This window comes from Phalaenopsis equestris, unplaced genomic scaffold (genome assembly GCF_001263595.1).
Source record: "Phalaenopsis equestris unplaced genomic scaffold, ASM126359v1 Scaffold000729, whole genome shotgun sequence".
NCBI lineage: Eukaryota > Viridiplantae > Streptophyta > Magnoliopsida > Asparagales > Orchidaceae > Phalaenopsis > Phalaenopsis equestris.
Genome location: NW_018165169.1, coordinates 198183 through 220573, shown reverse-complemented (window position 1 = coordinate 220573; position 22391 = coordinate 198183). Strand labels below are relative to the sequence as shown.

Sequence of the window (22391 nt, the reverse complement as noted above, 5' to 3'; positions counted from 1 at the left end):
TAGTTACTTAATTCCAACGATCCAGTTCACACTGAAAAGAAAAATTGGAGATTCACAACGCAATTCTTAAAATTATAGAGAATTACAAAAGGACATGTAGAAGATTTATATTAATCCAGAAACTGAATAGCACCAATTATCACTAGACTTTACTAGAGGGTAAAGGGTTTCCATTCCCAATAAAATATTTTATGAATCAGAATTAAGTCCTCATCCAAAGTTAAAAAAGAGCGAATGAGTAAATGTTTACAATATAATGGGGGGCTCATGTTTAATTTATCAAAGACAAAGTGTGTGATATACGGATATGTAATTCTATTGAATCTTTAGTTAGGTTATTAGCAAGGTGCTATGACTAAGAATTTTGAATCTATTAATCGAAATATTTAAAAATAAAAATGAGGATACATTAAGAGTTAAAACTGGGTGGCTAAAATTGAGATCGCCTAAGGAATTATGCAATAAGATAAATACAATGAAAACCTAAATATAAACATTATAAATTGATTTTAGACCAACTATGTTGTAAAAATCCATGAATTGCAATAAAAAAGTTCATAAGCAAGTTCAGATTGTCGAGTACTTGAAATAAAACTAAGACAGGTTGAGTAATAAACAATAGAAGCTAGTGGAAATAGCTCTTATTGAAGTTACAGGAAAAAAGGATCAAAGTGGTTAGGAGATACACATTAGAGAAAAGGGTTGAGCTAATATGATGAGTATCTATTAGGCGGGAAAAGGGGTAGACTATTGGTAAAATAACAATAAATCATACAAGTTTTGCGCAAAGCAGAGTGTGACGTACTAAACAAGGCTAAATAAATGACGAGTTATGAAACGAATCCAAAAAATTCTTATAGAACTACTAATAATGAAATGATATATTTTTCACACAGTGATAAGACTCCCACATTTTCCATTCATATCTTAGCAAATTTTTTTTGTCTAGCCACTTCATTTTTATTCTCTAACATTTTATCAAATTTCTATTTTTCTTTGATCATCATTTTCCATCAAAACACACACCCCCAAACACATAGATAGATAGATAGATAATTTAACGAATACTACTAACCTGCCCATGCAGTCAATATTGATGCTACTGATGTACCAATAGTGAAAACAACTCGATGGCTCTCAAAGACTTCCTACAAACATAACAAAAGAAACAAATAAGAAAACAAGATCTTTAACTTAACTTAAAAAAAACACTGCAAAGAAGTACGTCAGGCAAAATCACACAAGGCCTAGTAATTAAACAAATTAACTAAAGGCTAGAAAGAATAATGTAATCATCTGAATCGATGCAAACTAAATGCAATTCTAACACATTATAGAATGAAAAAAACAAGGTGAAGTATAGCTTGTTCCCTCGAATTTGAGAAATTTGAAAATTAATCTCACAAGTTTTATTTTGTTCTAGTATAGTTCCATCAAGCTTGTGCACTTTGGCCTGCTTCATCAACAACACATCCAAATAGGGCAAGGCTAAGAGTTTAGCACAAATAACGTAAATCACTCAAAAATTGATTTGGATTTTTTTGCAAATCGAACTTGACTCGAAACAAGTGACTAAACCGTGAGCTACATATTTCAATCAAAATGGTTTTCGATCTGATTTCAAGCCATAGGCAAATCGGCTTGATAAAGCTCTAAAATGAATTTTAAATAAATATATGTTGAATAAAATTTATTTATATTTTAGTTTAACAAAGTTTTGATAGACAATTTTAGTTTCCCATGTTGTGGCAATGCGATTTGCAAATACTAGAATTAAAAAGGGAAGAATTTGAAACATTCAAACCTGTTTCCTTTTTTTAGTTTTGCTTTATCAAATTTGAACTACTCAAATTAAAAACACTCACCCTCATTCCATATTAATTTTTACAGCAATTTTCCAACAATTCATTGGGATCTCACTTTTAAATGCAGCACTAAATATCTTTCTGGATCTCTACTTCCTCTGATTTGTGTAGTCTCCAAATAACACAGAGCATCTTGTCTCACTTAAGCACCAAAGATGGCAAGGCACTACAAGCTCAGGTAGTCTCCGCTACCCCTAATGATAGCGAACAAATGAAAGAAAAGGTTGTTTTACACGTAAACTATCCAAAAAAATAATAATAATACATTAGTTACTTGATTCTCACTATGGACAATGAAAGAAAATGTACATCAGAGCAGGAAATATTAAAAAAAATATTCATGAACTGCTTTAGACTTTAACAAGACTTGGAAAGATTGGGAAAATCTGCTTAAATGCTCTGTTTGTTTTGTCGACTGAAAAGTTACTTTTATGTAAGCTATTGTTTTCAAATAGTGGAAAAACTCTTGCTATAAATTCCCTTGTGTAGCAATTTTATCAAGAGCGAGGCATTGAATGAACCAACTAGTTACAAGAAAATAGGAAACACCATATATGATCGACTTCCTGACTCCAAGAACTGACATACACTACTTCTTCTCCATTTGATTTTCCTCAATAGTTGCCTTTTGGTCTATGGATTTGTGGAAAATTTGAAGTTTACATGCAACAAACTAATATAAGAACCAAGCAGTAAATGATTACAATTAAAAGTAAAGATTCTTCAAGAAGGAAAATGAGAAAACGTGTTTAAAAAGCCTTCCAAATTCCTTGACAGATTTCCATGGAAATTCCAGATATTTCACCTTAATTTCTACTGAATGCCTAGTGATATCAAGAATCAAGAATTTTGTTAATGGTTGGACAGCAAATCAACAGCAAGGAACTTCCAATTTCTGCAACTGAATGGTAGTTGAACTTGGTGTCAAAGCGAAACTGCTATCCGGAGAGTATGGAACTGTCATTAGGGTTGGTTGTTTATTTTATTAATTTTAGTTTTTTCTTTCTTTTTTGCTTTTTAGTTAATTAGGGGTATTTTTGTAATTAGGTTCTTTTAGAGTCCTTAGTATCCTCTATAAATGTCCATGCTATAGAAGAGTAGGGTCTCTTTGTTGAGTTTTTTCAAGGTTTGTCTTGTTTGAGAGAAGGATTTCCCTATCCTTGGGGGTGGATTTCCTCTTGCTTGAGAAAGGTGGGGAGGAAGCGGCCATAGTGAGGTCCAAGACCTTGCCAAAATTAGTTTGTCTAGGCCTTCAATCTTGCTTTTGTGGCCGTTGATGGGTTCAACCACTATTCGTTGCAGAAATTAAGAGGTTTTTGTTGTAGTTTTGCTATCCAGCCATTTATTTAGAAAGAAACGTTTATTATTGATATAACTATAAATTCAGTAGAAATCAAGATGAAATACTTAGAGTTCCCACGAAAATTTATCAAGGAATATGAAAAACTATCTAAACAGGTTTTCTCATTTTCCTTCTTGATGAATCATTATTATGATTAAAATCAGTTACAGCTTAATTCTTGTATTAGTTTGTTACAGGTTAACTTCAAATTTTACGCAAAACCAAAAGCTAGTTATTAAGGAAAATCAAAGGAAGAATGAGCATTGTCCGGTTATTTTTGGAGTCAAGAAGTCAATGGTATTAGGTGTTTTCTACTTTTATTTAAATAGTTGATCCATTTAATGCTTACTCTTGATTAAATTGCTACATAAGGGAATTTGCAAGTTGCAAGTCGAGAAAAGTTTTCCCAATATGTGACAAATAATAGCTTACATCAAACAATCGAATTATAAATTTTCAACCGGCAATACAAACAAAACATTTGAGCAGATTTTCCAATCTTTTCAAGGGTTGTTGAAAACTAAAGCAGTTCAAGAAATTTTTTTTTTCATATTTATAGTTTTGATGTAAATTTCCTTCTAATGTCCACAGTTGAGAATCAAATAACTAATGTAGTTGAGAATCTAATAACTAATATATTTTTTTTCATTTTAGTTAACTGATGTAAATTTTCTTTTTTGGATAGTTAACTGAATAGATAACATGTAAAACAATCTCTTCTTGCATTTGTTCGGTATCACCTCATCCACTTTCCCCCATACTTAATGTCAAATGAAACCCACTTGCTAGCGTCATGCCCCCTATTGTAAAATCTAAACTATTAATGGGACCCATTACCAAACACTGTACGTGGTATTGTCCAATTATTAACGGATATGGGTTGGGCACGTGGTTAGGGCACCACAACACCCTCCTAATAGGGAAAAGATATAATGTGAGACAATAAAAGAGGTTAGAGGAGCCTAATGACCGGAACATAAGCTAAAGATAGTTGGCATGACCAGAAGTTGGCATGGTAATCAATCTAGTTGTCGTGGGGTGGATAAATAAGCCAAACACCAAGTAGGATTGGGGTATAGTGGAACCTTATAGTGGTACACTAAAAGGTGTAGTCAAATTACAAATCAAAATTAAATTATTGTAGAAAATGAATCAAAATGAAGCTTGCAGAAGAATATCTTTGTTTTCTCTTATTCATTCATGATATTATAGAAGTATGGAGTAAGTTTACCAATTTGCTAACTCAGGGAGAGCATAATATTAAAAAAATACTGATTTGAAGAACTTAAAATTTGGTTGCTGAACACAACAGATCAAACTGCAAGGTACCCAAAAAAATAGAAATGGGAGCAACATGAAAAAAATATGTAATCTATAAATCATGACAGGAGCCAAACCAATTGGGTTGGTCTTCTTCTTCCATTCCGGTGTCTCTACATCTACCAAGGCCGCTGCATGGTGAATTAGCAAGATGGCTCTACCTGTAGTGTTCTCCAACCCACATAAACATGAAAGCTATCATCAGAGTTTTCCACAGCATAAGAGGTATCAATCCCCTTTAAACTTAATTGGGACTTTAATAAATTAAGGGATAATTGCATACAGAGAATCCGAAACATGGACATTTACAAATCAAGCACCCAAGTGATTTTTTTAACTACTGATGAATTTATGCTTGCCACGATCAAACTAATGAGAATTTGATAAAAATGAAAAATATGGGTTGGGTTTTTATCATGAATTTTGATATTTGAGTGAGAATTTAAAAAATGGATGAAAGAGGATGGCTTTTGGCAGGGAAATTAACTACAAAGAAGCAACAACTTCAACCATCCATATCAATCAACAGAACCATTACGAACTCTCGGGGCAAACTACAACGTTAGAAATCATCCCAAAATGCTAAACAGCCGAGCATGTAAGAGAAAGGGACACCCTACATATCAGAACATACATCAACGCTACCATGAAATTCAAAATATCAACAAGAAGCCAGAAATCAAACAATGGAGCAAAAAAATAGAATAGTCCATGCCGATCAATCAAAACCCTGTACTTTATAAAGAGATTACAAAATGAGAGAAAGATATGACCTTAGTGGAGGAAAAGGCGTCCTGAATCGCTGAAAATGAACTGGAGGCCTTCCTTTTCAGATTGGCTGGCGCGAGGGCACGGAAAAGGGGATGGCCTTCGGCGGGGCCACCGCCCCGATAATTCGAATTCAATGCTCGCAAAATCGACTTCCCCGAGAACCTCAGTCTCTGCGCCATCACCTCAAAAGATGGAAGAAGCGAGGGAGAGGGTCCTCTCCTACAAGGTCTCCCCGTGAAATTTATGCAAAACTCTATTCTGTATTAAAACCCAGTCAGCTTTTAAATTTTGAAGATAAAAAAAAATCGCATATTCTTTTTTAAACACCAAAATCTTAAAATACCTGTCATTAATTTTTAAAAAATAAGTTTTCAAATATCTAGCATTTTAATTGAAAATAAAATGAAGAGTTTTCAAATGCAAGATTTGAATACTAACCTTTCTAAAAAGTGAAATCCACTTTGTCGTTCACAAATAAAATAGTATAAACATAAATATCAAAGTTTATGCGTTATATACGTTAAATATATGATATCATTTTTTATGAGGTAGATGCATCTTTCTCTACAACTCTTTTTCTAGCTTTAGTAGCCACCGCACTTAGTCAAGTTCCATTGCAAAATATAGCTTTCAAGTGAAGGTCATTGAAAAGTCAGACAAAATGCAGTTTTGTCAAACACCAAAAAGTATGGTGTCGCACCGCACTACCACTACACCACTGCTCCAAATACACCCTACACCTTTTTCTTTATGTCAAATCTTCTTTTTCTTCTTGCTTTTCTTTATGGTGAACGTTTTTTATTATTATTATTTTGGGCAATCCAACTTAATGTGACATGGTTTATTCCCTTCATAGGAAATATTGTCATAATTTTTAAATTTATTTTTACCTCTATCCATTCTTCTTTTTTTATCTAAATACTTATTCCTTTTGTTCTTGGTGAAGGAATTGAAACTCCGTGTAATTTGAGTGTTCTCTTTATGTTCTCCATTCTTTGATCCACTCTACTTTATCTCTTCCGCTTTCGGAGCCATCATTCTCTCTTTTTTACTATCTATAGAATCTACTTGCCTTAAAGAAAACTTTGGTTCATATGCTATCAAAGTTCCAAGAAAATAATTAATATAGTAACTAGATAGTTCTTTTGATTCAAAAATTGTTGTAACTTTAGTTTCCAATGATTCAGGTAGATGTCTTAAAATATTATTTACTTTTTTAGTATTCGTAAAATTTTTACCTAGAGCATGAAGAGATGTAATAATTTTAGTAGCCTGTGTGTACGTTTCAATAACATTCTTATTTGAATTCATGCAAAATAATTAATACTCATGGAGTAGCATGTTAATAGGGGATTGCTTAACTTCACTTGTGGCCTCATAAGTAACATAAAGACTATCAAATTTTCATTCCTGTTTTATATGTAGAAACTTGCAAGTAATCCTCTAATTTAGGAGCATTGAAAAGAATGTTTAAACATTTAGAATTTAACTGAGCTAGTTCCCTTCTTTTATAGTTTATTCACTGAATGGTGTATCAACATGCATGCGTTGTTAAATCTAACACGAAATTATAACAAACTTGTACTGAATTTTACATACAAAAATTAATTCATTGCATAAACTTTGTCATATGAATTTTCTAAAAAAACAAACAAAATATTATCAAATAGCGGAGGTTGAGTAAAGGAATAAATTCAATCAAAAGGAAAATCATAGCAAATCAAATCCACCATCACGATTAGAACTTTAAAGGAAAAATATTATGAAGATTAAGTTGTTTAAAAATATTTTTTAATTGAAAGATTTCAAGACAATAAGTTGTTAAAAACGAACCCACAAAAATTATGAAATCTTGGTAGACAAGTTGTGGAATGCTCTCGCTTAGAAGAATATGAATTGGAGTGGAACATAAGCCATAATTTTATTATTCTTCTTAAGGAAAGACCTAGGGTATTTCCTCAAGACAAAAAGGCATGAAAGGACAAAGGAGGACTTGAAATTTGGAACGCAAGGAGCTATAAGAATTTCTACCAAATAAATAAAATTTAGGCAACCTTAAATTTTCAATATTTTAGTGATTATATAAACTATCTCATTATGAAAATTAAGAATAATTTATTTTACAGAGATTTCAATTTTATGTTTTGAATTTTTAGATAAAAATTAGAATCAGAATTAAATCAGAGGCATTAATTTAATTTCAGCTTTATTTGACTAAAATCTTCTTGTGACTCTTAATTGATTCATTGATTAATAAAGTCTCCTTAATTCCAATAAAAAATGCATGGTCATAATTTACCAATTTTAGAATTAATTTAAACAATACATTATTTAATTAAGTCAAATTCCCATGATTTAAGCAGAGGGCAGCCAAACATTTTGAAGAATGTAATATTTAATTTGATTTGATCAAATCAAATAATTGAATAGATTTGTATTAATATATTTCTTTTGGATATTAATTAAAATGATAATTAATTAATTGATTTAGTTAAGTTTATTAGATACTATAATGGTTTATTTAATTGAATCCATTAGTTACATTTATTAAACTAGTTTTGAAATCAAAAGTTATTTTGTTAACTTCATATCTTAATTTTGATGATATCACTTTAATAGTTCAAATTTTAAATTTAAGTGATAATTTTTACATGAATTATATAATTTTAAATTCATTTGAATTCATTTTGGTTTTGATCTTTTTTAGGATAGAGAGAATAATAAAAAAAGATAATTAATTAATTTCCACTATTAAATTTGTATAATTAAATTTAATAGTTTAAATTATTATATTTCATCATTTTGATTCAATGTACTTGAAATAGTCTTACCATGTGATTTTCATTATGTTGAAATAGTCCTTTGATGATGTAATAGAGAGAAAATGATAATTGGGATAGCTAAAAATAATAATTTGGATGATTTCTAAATTTTATGTCAAAATATGAACCAATTTTTATATCATTAATAATGAAAAATTATTAAGAATTAATAAACTCTATTTGAGATTTCATTGAGTATTTTAAGAATGATTGCAAGTGAAATAGTCGAGTTTTCCCAAATAATAATTATTTGATTTCTTTTATGCTTTTTTTTTTGACATAGAAAGTTTGTACTTTAGAATGATCAATGAAGTACTTTGAGCAACTATTTTAATATTGTATTTGAATAAGATTTGTATACTCATCTAACTATCCAGCTCCATTTTTGAACGAACTCCTTGAGCAGACTAAACTAAGTTGAGCTTAGTGTTTCACTTGAAATATCTACATTAAAATTATTAGTACTCTCCACGCATAGGTTTGTTGCCATCAAAATCAATTAGTCTAGAGCTTTTGAGGGTCAACATCTATCACTAAATTAATTTTAATTCTTGAATTTATATTTAACAATTGAATGTATCAATCAAATAATTTTAATTTACTTAATATTTTCTTTTTATATGTTTTTAAAGCACCATAATGGAAGCTCTTGATTCATTAAACTTTAAAAAAGAGGGTTGATGTAACTTTTTGATGATTAGTTAAACCTCAAGTTTTTCCCCAAAGGCTTCTAAATTTTTATCTTTTAAAACCTTGAGGTTTTTCTTTCTTTTCATTTTAATACTTTTTTTCTTTTAATGGAGGATTAGTATATCTAATTAAGCTCCATTTCATGATTTTGAATACCAAAATTTTTCTTAGATAAAATATATCAATTACTTTCTAACTTTTATTTAAAATATTATAATTCAAAAGATACTAACTTCCAATTAAATTATTTAGATTGAAAGTTATTAAATTTAATATATCCGATGAATTAATTTTTATTTTTTGTCAATTTGCCTAAATGTTTAAGAATTATTATATTAAAAGAGATGTTAAGTTTTGTTAGAGGTTAGTTATTATTGAATTGATATTTATTCAATTTTTAAAGAATAGCTACGTCACTTTTTAATTATTGAATTTTAATATTATTATATTACAAGTAATCTAAGATAAGGTTACTATTTTCTTTGAAGTTTAAATGTTGGATACTTATTATTACTTTAGGCACAAGTGTTAACAATTATTTCCCAAACTTATTTTCTGTACTAGAAAATAAAAATAAACAAAAAACATCATAAAAAAAATTATGGATAGGAAATAACATGAATATGGAAGAAATTTAGTAAAAATATCATAGTAGAGAAATAATAAAATGAATTAGAGGTCACATACCAATAACGTCAAATATAACAGTCACATAAAATAGATCACTACTGAAAAAAAAATAAATAGAAACATCAACATAAATACAATTCCACTCATCACTAAGTAGTAATAGGAACATCGAAGTGCATAAGAGTAAAATCAATCCTCTTCCCCTACTCCACCTTCTCCTCCACATCATCATCTCTAATCTCCTCCATGGATAATGAAGGGGTAGTTGATACGATCACCACATTCTCACCATGGGTTTATAAACTTTCAGTTATTAAAGAAGTAGAAGGTCGGGCTCTAGCGGTGGAGGGATGTGAAGAACTCTCACTATGCTCAAAAGTTGCACCCTTGTAGGAAGCCAATGTCTCCTTTTTCATAAAATGATTGGGATGAATTTATTACTCATGAGCCCTTAACCCCTACATTAACAAAAGGAGAGTAAATAACATATGAAAGTCCCAAGCATAGGGTGTTCCTTCCCATAATCATGCTTTGAATAGAAACATAAAAAATTGATTCTATGTCTATGTATATTTCTTTCTGGATACAAAAGTTAGAACCACCTAATCCTCGGTGAACTTGTTAATGTTTGAAAAAAGCAATAACTTAGTGAATATGAAATAATACTGCACCACATATTCAACGGTCAAAGCAGTGGCATGACAATTAATAATCTTCCCACCATAAATGCTCCGCTAAGCATGATAATTTATAATAAAATTGATAATCTCATAATACTCAAACTCTTGAATAGAAATCTAGATTAATCATCATTGGGAATATCAAAAAGGCTAAAAAGTGAGTTTATAGCAAAGGAGCCCAAATTTACCTATTTTTATCTCATAAAAAAAAATGTTTGTTCTTTGATTTTGTAAGAAAAACTCATTGGCAACAAGAACAATGACATGCCTAATTTGTATAAAAGTTCATCATATTTTCTCCTAACATTTAAGTGTTCTAACCTTCCCACATGACTCAGGATACCTATCTCAAGAATAAATTCCATAAGTATTAAATAAATTTTATATCAAGCTGCAGTGTTGATACTAACAAATTTTCTTATCATAAGAAGTTAGACTCTTCAACCTTTTATTTTGGGAGCCATAAGATTAAAATAAGAAAAAGAAGAAAATTAAATCAATCAAAAAACTTGAAGAAAAATGAAGAAGATAATAAATTAGAACCTAGAATTACTTTGAATTCCCCTACCCTGTGCTCCTACCCGTTCAACCAAGGATGTCTTATTAATACATTTAGAGAAGTGGGGCACTATTTATAAAAAAAATGGTCAATGGCACAGTGCTTCCTATGATCTTATGGTTCTTTGTAAGAGCAATAGGGCATCAGACACTAAGCTTCCTATGATCTTATGGTTCTTTGTAAGAGCAATAGGGCATCAGACACTAAGAATGAGTTACGATGTTTGACAGTCAAGCTAATAGGTACAAGCATTCAAAAATATTGAAGGGACCTGAAAGCCAACTGACAGCGACTTTATATATGCTTAAAATTACAAGAATTCGATACTGCTGCTAGAAGATTTAAATCCCCGGCAACGGTGCCAAAAACTTGATAGTGGTTATAGATTTGATAAAGATGTGTATAAAATATTCAATAATTGCAAAGTCACACTTATCAACGTAAGTATACGTATCGCACAAGTAATACAGGGCTCTCATGGAGTCCTAGATATCGATCCCACAGAGAGTAATATTAGAGGCTACGAACTAAGATTTAAAAAATCAATACTTAATCACAAAAATATAGTTTAAATTGCATATTTGTCACTAATAGGCAATTAAAATAAAAATGTAATTTTAATAAACTCTTAATTAACTAATTCTACTAATAAAGTTTCTAATGTGAAGTTCAATATATAAGAAAGCATCCTTCTCCTTTTCAAGAAGTTTAAGTGAATGGATAAATTGAATTAGTTCAAATTGTATTGTGTCAAATAGGAGCATACCTATTTTTTACCCTTTGGACCAGGCATAAAAAACATTATCTAATCCTATGTTTGGTTACTGAATCTGCGGCTAGGCTGGGAGGATACCAGCTCTCACTTTGGAGCTCCCACGTTCCTCTCGCCTGAAGGCTAAAATCTACACTTCAACACCCAAACGATAGGATCGAAATGAGGATTTTAGCCTGTCACTCTAAAATCTCCAATTCTACACCTGATAATTTTTATTTCCCTATTTATTTGCACCCAACTTTCAAGGACTTTGACCTCCCTAAATCTTGGATGTAATTTTCACTTTAGTTGTAAAACTCAACATATTTTAATAAATCAATTGACCAGATTGAAAGTAAATTAAGATTGAAGTGAAAAGATCATCACAACATCTTTAACATTCTCATGGCACAACCAATTCAAATCACCATTTCACAAAATCTCAAGACAAGGAGAAAGATAGAGAAAACTACTCATAACTCTTGGAGAAGATACGACAAAACTTGGAATTTATATATTAAAGCAAAGTCATACAAACTTCAATAACTAAATACAACTTATCTCTAATTCCTCCCCAAGCAAACTCCTTGAAGTTCCTCTGAATCTCTTCCTTTTTTTACAACACACAGAATTCTCCTTTGAAGCAACAAGGAGGAAGAAATCTCTCACTTTCTTTCCACTCTTACAATCTCTTGAAGAATTCCTAACAATACTAACCACTCTCTACACTCTAATGGGCACCACAAATAACAAAGACTCAGTGGACACCGCCGTGGACACCCTAGTGGACACCTTTTTTAGCCTCCCAATGTTTCTTTTAAAGTTGTAGAAGAGTTTTCAAGAGTTGCCCAAGCGTCCCTTCAAAAATCTTCCACATTCAATGCATCCATTGAGAGAACCGATGTGCTCGCCGTCGGCAGCCTCGATGGCGCTGTCAGCGGCCTTCTAGAATATTTAATTCTGGACTCTCGGGAAAAACCCGCCGTCGGCGCCCAAGATCAAATCTTCATATTTTGGTCCTTTTTGCTCAAAATTTGCTCATTTTTGCATCTTTTTGCTCCAATGACCATAATTCAAGATACCTTGCAACAAAACATCAAAAATACCTTTCTTTAAAGTGAAATATCATCAAAATCAGTGTAAAATAGGTATGAAAATCTCAACATATTTTCCTTTGGTCACCAACCACCCATGATTGAGTCATATCACTATTTTACTATGTGTGTGCACTGAGGAACTACATTAGATTTGATGTAATGGTTAGGGTGAAGCTACTAGAATTAAGGACTTAACACATTGATATTAACATGCGACACTACAGTGCTATGAGAGCAACTTGAGCACTGCAACACTCAAGGTTGGCATGTCAATTATAAAATTAGAATTCACATATAAATTTATTCTATGATACACATTCATAAAACAAGAAATCAAACAAGCACACTAAAATAATAAATAAGATAACATTTCAGTTTTCTCCCAAGAAACGCTTGGTTTAATTTTCTCAGCCTGACAATAACGTATTCTTAATTAGGATGACCTAAATAAATTATGTCTTTAGGACCTCTTTTATCTCCTTCTAGGTATAGATTTAATATTTATCCATTTACTTTAATGATTCAAAAAATTCTTCTTTTCTCAATATCAATCAGACCAAAAAAGTAAACTTTCACTGCAGTAAATGAGCTAGACTACCTAGACTTTAACTCCAAAGAAAATAATTTAATTAAGAGTTATGCAATAAAACTTCATATACAAGGAGCTTTTTTTTGTAATAAACTTCTGATCTTGCTACTCTCATATATGCTTTGTATAGATTTTAACATTCTTATAGGATTGCGCTCTTTTTTTTTTCTAATTCATTCAATTGTATAAAGCACTTTTTTGCCAAATCCTTGAGATTATAATTAAATTATTTAACATCCCAACATGCTTTTTGTTATAATTTTATATGTGCATGACAGGCTTCTCTAAAATTTAATTGATAGGGAGACATTCCTATGATAGTTTTATAAGATATTCTATAGGCCCACAATGCATCATCTAACCTAAGAGACCAATCATTCATATTAGGATTAACATTTTTTCTAAAAATCTCTTAATCTCCATATTGAAACATACCACTAGTATGAAGATAATAAATAGTAGAAATTCTCTATTTTTTCTCATACTTGGCAAATAATATGTTGATCCTTTTATTATAGATGTGACTCTCTCCATAATTAATAATAGCTCTGAGTATTCCAAATTTACTAAAAATATTTTTCCTTATTAAATTTTGAACACCTTATGAATCACATCTAGGTAGAGTCACGATCTATATCCACTTTGAGACATGATCTACTGTCGTTAGAGTGTATTGGTTCCCTAAAAATGGTATAATAGGTCCCATGAAGTCCGTACCTCAAATTTTAACTTCTATTATATAATTCAAGGGAATTTTGAGTCTCTATGAAATACTTTCAACACATGGGCATTTATCTAGTCTCTTAATATATTTATTAGAATCATTAAACAAGCTTGTATAATAAAACCCTAATTATAAGATCTTAGAAGTATTTCTAAAATCTCCAAAATTTGAGTCATGACATAATCTAGTGAAACACTTTCTAATAATTTTGTCCTTACACTTCTTAAAAAGATAAGGTTCATACTAAAAATAAAACTTAATACTAGACACAAGCATTTTCCTTTACTTATATGACATGTTAAATGGTATAATGTCACCAATAATATAATTCACAATATCAACATACGAAAGAAGAATTTCTTCAATAATTGCAAGTCATTCATAAAGAAAATTATAATTAATTTCAACATCTACATTTTTAGAATTTTTTTCTCAGTTTTAGACAAATGATCAACTACTTATTCAATAGTATATTTTTTATCTACATTCTCAGTATAATATTATTATTATAGAAGTATCCATCTAATCAAGCATGGTTTGACTTCCTTCTTAGTCACAAGATATTTGATACCTTAGTGATCTATATAAACTCTTACTTTTGTTACGAATTAAAAAAGATCAAAATTTGTCAAATGCTAGTGTTATTGCTAGTAACTTTTTTATGGTGGCATAATAAACTAGTGCATCATTTAGAATTCTATTAGCATATTCTATCACATGAAAGACCTTATCTTTCCTCTACTTTAACATGTACAACTTCTAATGCATAATCATAAGTATCAAACAAAAGTTCAAAAAGATAGTTTCAATCAGGTGCATATGTAACTAATGATATGATTTTTTTTTCCTTAGATGTTCAAGCATTTTAATGCCCTCATCATTAAATTTAAAGGGAATACCATCCTCTAATAATTGACAAAGAGGTTTAAATTTTATAGAGAAGTCAATTATAAATCTTCTATAAAGTCTACTACATTGATACCCAAAATTATTCCAAATCAATCAATTAATCATGCAAGAATACATTTTGATCAAGTAATATAAGGATAAATAGTCCATATATCAATCCTATGAGGAAAGTTATCAAATTAGTTCTAATAATGGAAGTGTTAGAGTACTAAACTGCTAAATCTTATTTGAAGTGATCTAAATAGCAAGAATAAATAATCTAACAATCCTAAGAAGAAAAACCTATAGAAAAAAAATAGTAAACAAAAATGGTAGTAGTTGAATGACAGTGAGCAACTTTGAGTCCTTAAGAGGTGAAGACGCTCTTGCTCCTATGACAACAGTATAATGTTCTCTTGATATTCTGAGTTCCCCTATGTGATATTTAACCCAAAAAGAATCTTCTTTAGCCTACGTCTAAGTCATAAGATGAGGTGGAAACCATAATACCAATAAAAGGGACTAGTGCATGCAACGTTTCACAGAACTCCATTGATCCCATATTTAGGTTGTAATTTTCTAATGGCACCATGTATATTTTGTTATGATATTGTGTTTTAACTTACTCATTCTTCTAGTTGGCAGTTAAAAGTCATAAATCACAAGGGGTTTTAACTCTAATAGGTCAGATCAGGAGTAAATGATGATTAAAAGGTTAACAAATCAATTTATGAAATCAAATGCATGACACGGTATTTGAAGAAAGATTCATGATAAAAATAATGAAAAAAATTATATCCTTTCATCACAAGAGCTTGAAAGAAGATTAACTATGAGGTAAGAGGAAAACAAATTGATGATTTCATTAAAAATAATCAAGATACAAGTGCAAGAAAGTACATAAACTTACAACAAAATAAAAAATTCTTAGAAATACTCATTTTTTACAATGAAAAGTTCTCCACAATCTCCCTCACACAATAGCATTCAATCCCTCTCTCATACAGAACCTCTCAACACTCAAATGAAGAAAAAGCCATATAACCTTCTCCTCCAAATTGGAGAAGGATGAAATCTTCGGGTTCTGAAGTAGAAACCCTAAATCTTGCTGAAGGAATCCTCTAAAGTGATACCTAGCTTTGCTAGAGAAATGCATCTCATGTATATATCTTACCAAAATTTCTATTGTAAAAATTGCCAAAATAAACCTAGACATGATGTGATGTAGTTATGCTCACATCTAGGATACTTACACCACATGCCAACATAGATATGTCAGGTCCTGACGTAATTGAACTTCATACACAAACATGGAATAATAAAAACTTGAATGTCTGGAGTAATTATGACGCATAGTGGCATAATTAAAATAATTTAGTGTTTTTCCCACTTCATATTTTGGTTCCACAATGTGTATTCATCTGCTATAACCTGAAAAGTACTACCAAACCACCGTCCGCAAGCATAAAATCATAATAACTAGGAAAAAAATAAAGTATTTTAAACATGAAAATAACATAGATTTACATCATATCAATTCCCCTAAACTTACTTATTGCTTGCTCTCAAGTAATCTCATATCTCAATCGAGACTAAGTGTTGTGTGCGGCTCTTATTTAGGACTTACATATTCCTTAATAAGATTATATAAGCATAACAAACAGGATGCAAATATCCTTTTAGGGTAGGATTATCATTAACCTTTAATAACAAAGAACATTCTTCAATCCACATTTTTCTAAGCCTAAAAGGTCTCAAAACTCTTAATTTGGCATGATTAAAAAAGTTTATTTTTCAAATAAATTTTAAATCAATTAAATCTTGATCAAATAACTCAGAATCACGTATTTTTTCTTTCAATATAATATTTTAGAGTTCTGTTAAAAGGCATTTATGCTTTTAATTTTTTCATGTTCATCCTTAAGCTTCCTCTCAAACAGTTACTAGGCACATCTTTTTTTTTTCTTTTTAACTCAGTGTCTTTCAATAAATATTTTTTTTCTTTTTCTTTTCTTTCTAAGCCCAAATTTCTTTAAAAATTACTGAAAATTACTATGTCTAGCGGAGCATATTTCTTTAAAGGATTTTGAACAATCTAATCTTTCCTAATTAATCATTCTCAATTGTTTCTTAATGTGAAATCTAAAATTATTTTAGCTGATAATTTAAAGGCTTGATTATTTCTAATTAATTAATTTTATTTAAATAACATCACTTTAATTATAATAACAATTTTTAAGCTTCAAAGAAAAGTTATTAAAGCGGAGGACTTAGTTATTATGAAATGACTGTTAACTCCCTATTTAATGAATATTTATATTTCTAACGAAGTTATTATATAATCTAATGAAATCATCAGGATTTTCATCATGAGTCACTATTATAAAGTATAATAAATAACTTAAATATGTAAATTACTCTCAAGAAAGTGGACATGCATAACTCCCTCCCAAAAATTTATTTTTTATTCTACACATGCCTTATAAAAAATAAAAAAATGAAAAGAATAAAGCATGCAAATATAGAGTATAGTATCAAAGAACATCATGCCTCCATAACAAAGAAGTTAAACATCCATATCAACATCCAAAATACTAATAAAACATCAACTCAATCTTGGGTGATGCATCATATCAAAACAAATAACATAAAGGTCAATGGAGTATAGTGAAATCTACTCTAGTAGGTATTTAAACAAACATAAACATGAAAATCTTCAAATCAAAAGTACACACAAAGTAAATTTGAAGAAAATTTGAGCAAAATAACACAAAGCACACTCACATAAAAAAATACTTGGGTTACCTTCTAAGGTACCATTTTGTTTAACATTCTCAGCCAGACGATACCAGACCAAATCAAGCTTAAAAGGGTTCTTCAAAATCAACTTGCTTTCTCAACAATCCTTGACAAATCTTCCTAACTTTTAGCTATCTTAGAAGTTTTTCCAAGTCATTAAATTTCATTCCTAATCTATAAACTTCTTGAAAATAAGTGCTCTTCCCCATACCCTTGTTTAGTATTTTTAGTAGTTTCTCAATCTCACTTATGTAGTAACATTCTGAAGGGTACATTTGGGGTTGAATTAAATGATAAACTCTAAAAAATACTTCTATATCAAAATCACTTAGCAACACCCTCTCTTATATTTCGCTCAACTCAATAGAACTCATGAGAGGCATAGTAAAGGGTTTTCTTAAAAAGTTAATGTTGGTCGCCTGCCCAACCCCCCACCCAGTGTTGCTCTAGAGGCGTGTCATCGGGTCATCGTGTTAGTGTCATTATTATGGAGTAGCCATTCTGTTATCTATTACATTGCCTTTTTCTCTAAATAACCTTCTTTTCTCAGATCATGTAAGTGACCTTAAGACACTAAGAAGCTCGAAGAAGAACAAAAAGGGCAAGTAAGAATTAAAAATAAAAAAAAAAAGAAAAGTATAGGGAGGATTTTATCATGGTAAGCTATATAGAGAGAACTCTAGAGTGTTTGGCTCTTAAGATACTCGTACAAAGAAAGCCACATGAAAATATCTTACCAGAGATTTAGGTATAATACCTATTCCAAGCTCCTCTTTCTCCAATAAGAGCAAGCTATTATATTTAATTACATCTTTAAAAGTTGAGACTATCTAAGAAAACTCCCTATTAAGGATATCATTTGCTCTCAAAAAATTTTAAGTGTTGTCATGGAAAGAAACTTTAATGTTCAATCCTAAAGGTAGCTAATTTCTAAAAATTTGATGCTACCAGATATTTTGTTTGTTGTTTTTTATGTTTTGTTGTTGATTTATGTATTTATTTTGTTGTTTTCTTTTTTTTGGATGTTAAAAGTTTTGAGATTCATTGTTTCAAGCTTTGAAGTGTCATCCTGCAAAATAAAGTTAACACACCTTAATAACATATAAAGTAAATCTAAAACGTGATTCACCTTTTGTCTTCAGCAGTCCTGTACAATAAGGTTAATACAAAGCTATATTTTGGTTTTGATGATTCATTTCATTGATTTTTTTAAGATAACCTGGTCAAGGTGTCTATGGTTCCATCGTCGTGATGCAGGTGGATTTAGTGTGTTAATTTTGTAAATATTTTTCAATATTACAAAATATTACAAAATACACACGGCAAAATACACACGGCAGATACAATAGCAAAATATGCAATTAATCCCAACAAAATAACTTCAATTAAAATAGTTTTATCTTTTAATAATATTTAAACTACCAAATCTCCTTTAATAAAGGGCTATAATGAAGTATATGTATTAAAGGACTTCAACCAAAATACACACAAGTATACGCATTGCTCAAGTAATAAAGGGCTATAATGAAGTCCTAGATATCGATCCCATAGGGAAGTTGGAAATGCCTATAAATAAGTTTCAAAAATTATAATGTACGTATTATTTTAAAACTACAAAAAGTAAAGTGCAAAGTTTGAATATTAAGTTACAGGTGAATGCTAAAAAAAATAATGTTGAAAGACAAAGTTAACTAAACTAAATGATAAACTTTTAAAGTATATTTATGAAAATTATAAATTTATGAAAATTAAATAAATTAAATCTAAGATGTTGTGACAGAAATTTCAAATTTAAGAAAGCATCATTCCCCTTTACAATGAGCATATAGTTCGCGATGAGATTATAATTAGTGTAGGAATCGAATGTTTAAAGTTTAAAATATTTTGTGCCAAATAGGAGCAATCCTAATCTTTACCCTATTTTGAGTGCATAAGAACATTGACTAATTTAGAGTTTGGTCCCTAATTCCATAGTTAAGTTGGGAGAGTACTGGTTGCCACTCCAAATCTTCCACTACTCCCTCCCTTAAGGGCTAACAATCTCACATTTTTTTTCATTTGTAAAATACAAGTTGAAGACTGGACTAAATTGGGGATTTTAATCTGTCACCTTTGTTGACCTCACTTTTGGTTGAGGTCTAGTTTTCCCTCTTTAGTTGCCTAAGGTCTAGCCATAGTACTTTCCTGTTGATTATTCTTAGAAAACTAGAAAGGAACCCTCACATTTAGAAAATCTAAACCCTTTCCTGCTCAACTTGAGGTTCCACATATTGGTCATAACCTCTAGCACTTAGTAGGTGGGGTTAGTATAGAGGATCTCAAGAGGAGTCCCCATAGGACTGTTTGACCTTAAGGTTGGCCCTAGGTGTTGGTCTGGAGCTAGTTCACTCACTACATTCACTATCACCTATATCCACTCACAACCCTAAATCTTAATTTGTTGACTTTGATCCCTTGATCTTTTGGGAGTCTTATGTAGATGGTCCCCTAGACCCACTAGCACTAGGCTAAGGTTTAGCTAAGACCAGTACATAGAGGACCCAAACGATGATTTCATTGGTCCATAGCTCATGTAAGGTGGTTGACCCCCAAATTCTACCAAAGTTTCCGATTTGGCCTTTTTACCCTTAAACCTACTGATGTGAGTTTTTTATATGCTTAATTTTATATATTCTATATAGTCACAATAAAATAAATGCAAGTATACACATCACTCAAGTAATACAGGGCTCTAATGGAGTCCCGTTTATCGATCCCGCAGTGAAGCGAGGTAAAAGTTTATTATTCAAAGTTTAAGTCTACGACTATCAGGCCTTAGAATGGAATGTCGATTAAAATGGTGTTTTATGTAGCAACTAATTCTAAATGCAAATGTTAAATGTAATGATAATAAATATTCCTTAATGCAAATGTTAATTCTAAAGATAACCCCTTTTTGGATGAATTGGTTTGGAGAATTTACAGATGTTAAAAACTATTATTCTTATGCAGTGAATTGGATAATGTAAAGGAATTAGATGCATTAAATATTGTATGTGCCAAATAGGAGCAATTTTAATTCTCTACCATGATTCAGTGTTATAGAAAATCATTGTCTAATCTTAGGTTTAGTCTCTAATTCTGTGGCTAGGCTAGGAGAATAATGGCCCCCACTCCAGAGCTCCAACTTCCCTTCCCCTGAAGGCTAACTCTCACTGCTAATCTTAAACACTAGGACCAAATTGGGGATTAGTCTGTCACCCTAAAATTTTTCCAATTCTATGCCCAATAATGTATATTTCCCTATTTATTTATACTTAATTCCATGAACAAAATTCTCTTTCATGGAATCAAATGTGGTTCCACTTTGTTGAGAGTTACACCGCCCTCTCGGGTCTTAATGCAATTACAACAAATTTTAACACTACAACAGACCTTTATTGTAATGTAAATGAAGTGCAACTAAAAACCATCACATTTACAATTAAAACTTCTTCTAGAATGCATCCCAAAATCCTAAACATGAATCCTACTCATTGGAAACGAAAAGTAAAAGGAAAACAATGAAATAACTCTCTTAAAGTAAAGAAGAAAGAGAAAGAAAAACGCATCACAAAGCACGAACAAAACACAACGGAAAACTTCACTTCATCAAAGCAAATCCACTAGATAAATGTTTACAAAATCATAATATAATGAAGAATACAAGACTTAGCTTTTTCCCCTTGAAAGAAAGATGAAAATCTCTTTCACAAAGTCTCCCGCTGATACATGCAATGCTAGAACATTCCCTTACATATTCTCTCAAAATCCCCTCACCAATCTCTCCAAAAAGGTAGAAATCAACATTTCTACTCCTATTCTAATATCTCTAAACATTCTCCTCATTTTTTCACTCACACACACCACTTTTTTTTTACATAAAAGCACTCTATTATAGTGTATGGACGAATTTCTCAAGAGATTCCTCAAGCAACCTTCCAAAAAGAGTCCAAATACATTGAATCTTTTAGAAATTCACCCAGGATCGCATCCAAACCATCTCGAGAGCTGTCGGTACCATTTTGGGCTTTTTTGGCGCCATTTTATCTCTGCTTTTTGCTCTTTGGCGCTGCCGGCGCTGGCTCTGGCGTTGTTGGCACCCACCCTGCACAACTTTACCATTTTGCTTCGTTTGGCTCCATTTTAGCTCCATTTTGGTCCGTTTCAGTTGCGTTGCGTTCCTAACAGATAAACCTACAAAATAAGCAGAAAAACAGCCTTTTTTAAAAGTGTAATTTCATTCAAAAATATTTGAGAAGTGTAAATGAGATTAAACATAGAAAGAGAAATCAAAATGTGCTAGGAAAAAGATTTCTTTCTTGCTCGTTTCTGCTCCAAATTGCACCGTTTTTGTTTCTTTTTTCCAAAAACTCCATTTCTTGTCTTTGAAATAAAAATATGCAAAATAATTTCCTTTAAAGTGTAATATCATTGAAAATTACTAAATATAGACATTAAAAGTATATGAAAAATTGAACATTTTTTAGGCGTTTCAAAATCCCCCGAACTTAACTGTTACTTGTCATCAAGTAAAACTTTTACTACATAAAAACATGACTTATGGTGCAGGGTTTAACTTCTAAATTTCTATAATTTGGCCTAATAAATATAATAGCATAACTTAAGAAAATTTTTTAACAACTTAAGTCAAAACTAAAAGTGTAAGAATACTTTGTAGTCAAGTCTAAGATTTTTGATTCCTTATTCATTTCAAGAAGAATTGTAATTTGTCATATTAAAGTCAATTAGAGTATCCATATGAAGAAGAACTCCATTAAATCTTTATTAGTAAGGATGCTAACACTCAAATACAAGTTTAGAAAATGTAATAAAGCCTTTT

At 30.8% G+C, this 22391-nt stretch overlaps 1 protein-coding gene across 1 annotated transcript in view; it reads right to left on the bottom strand.

Annotated features, from left to right (window-relative positions):
- LOC110030499 overlaps positions 1-5554 on the bottom strand; it is a 58267-nt gene extending 52713 nt beyond the window's left edge. Inside the window, exons 1-2 of the mRNA XM_020733234.1 lie at positions 5301-5554; positions 1076-1148 (exon numbers count right to left, since the gene is read on the bottom strand). Coding sequence (XP_020588893.1) covers positions 1076-1148; positions 5301-5477 — 250 coding nt within the window. The 5' untranslated portion in view covers positions 5478-5554. The remainder of the gene's footprint in view (positions 1-1075; positions 1149-5300) is intronic.
- Between the last annotated feature and the right edge of the window lie 16837 nt (positions 5555-22391).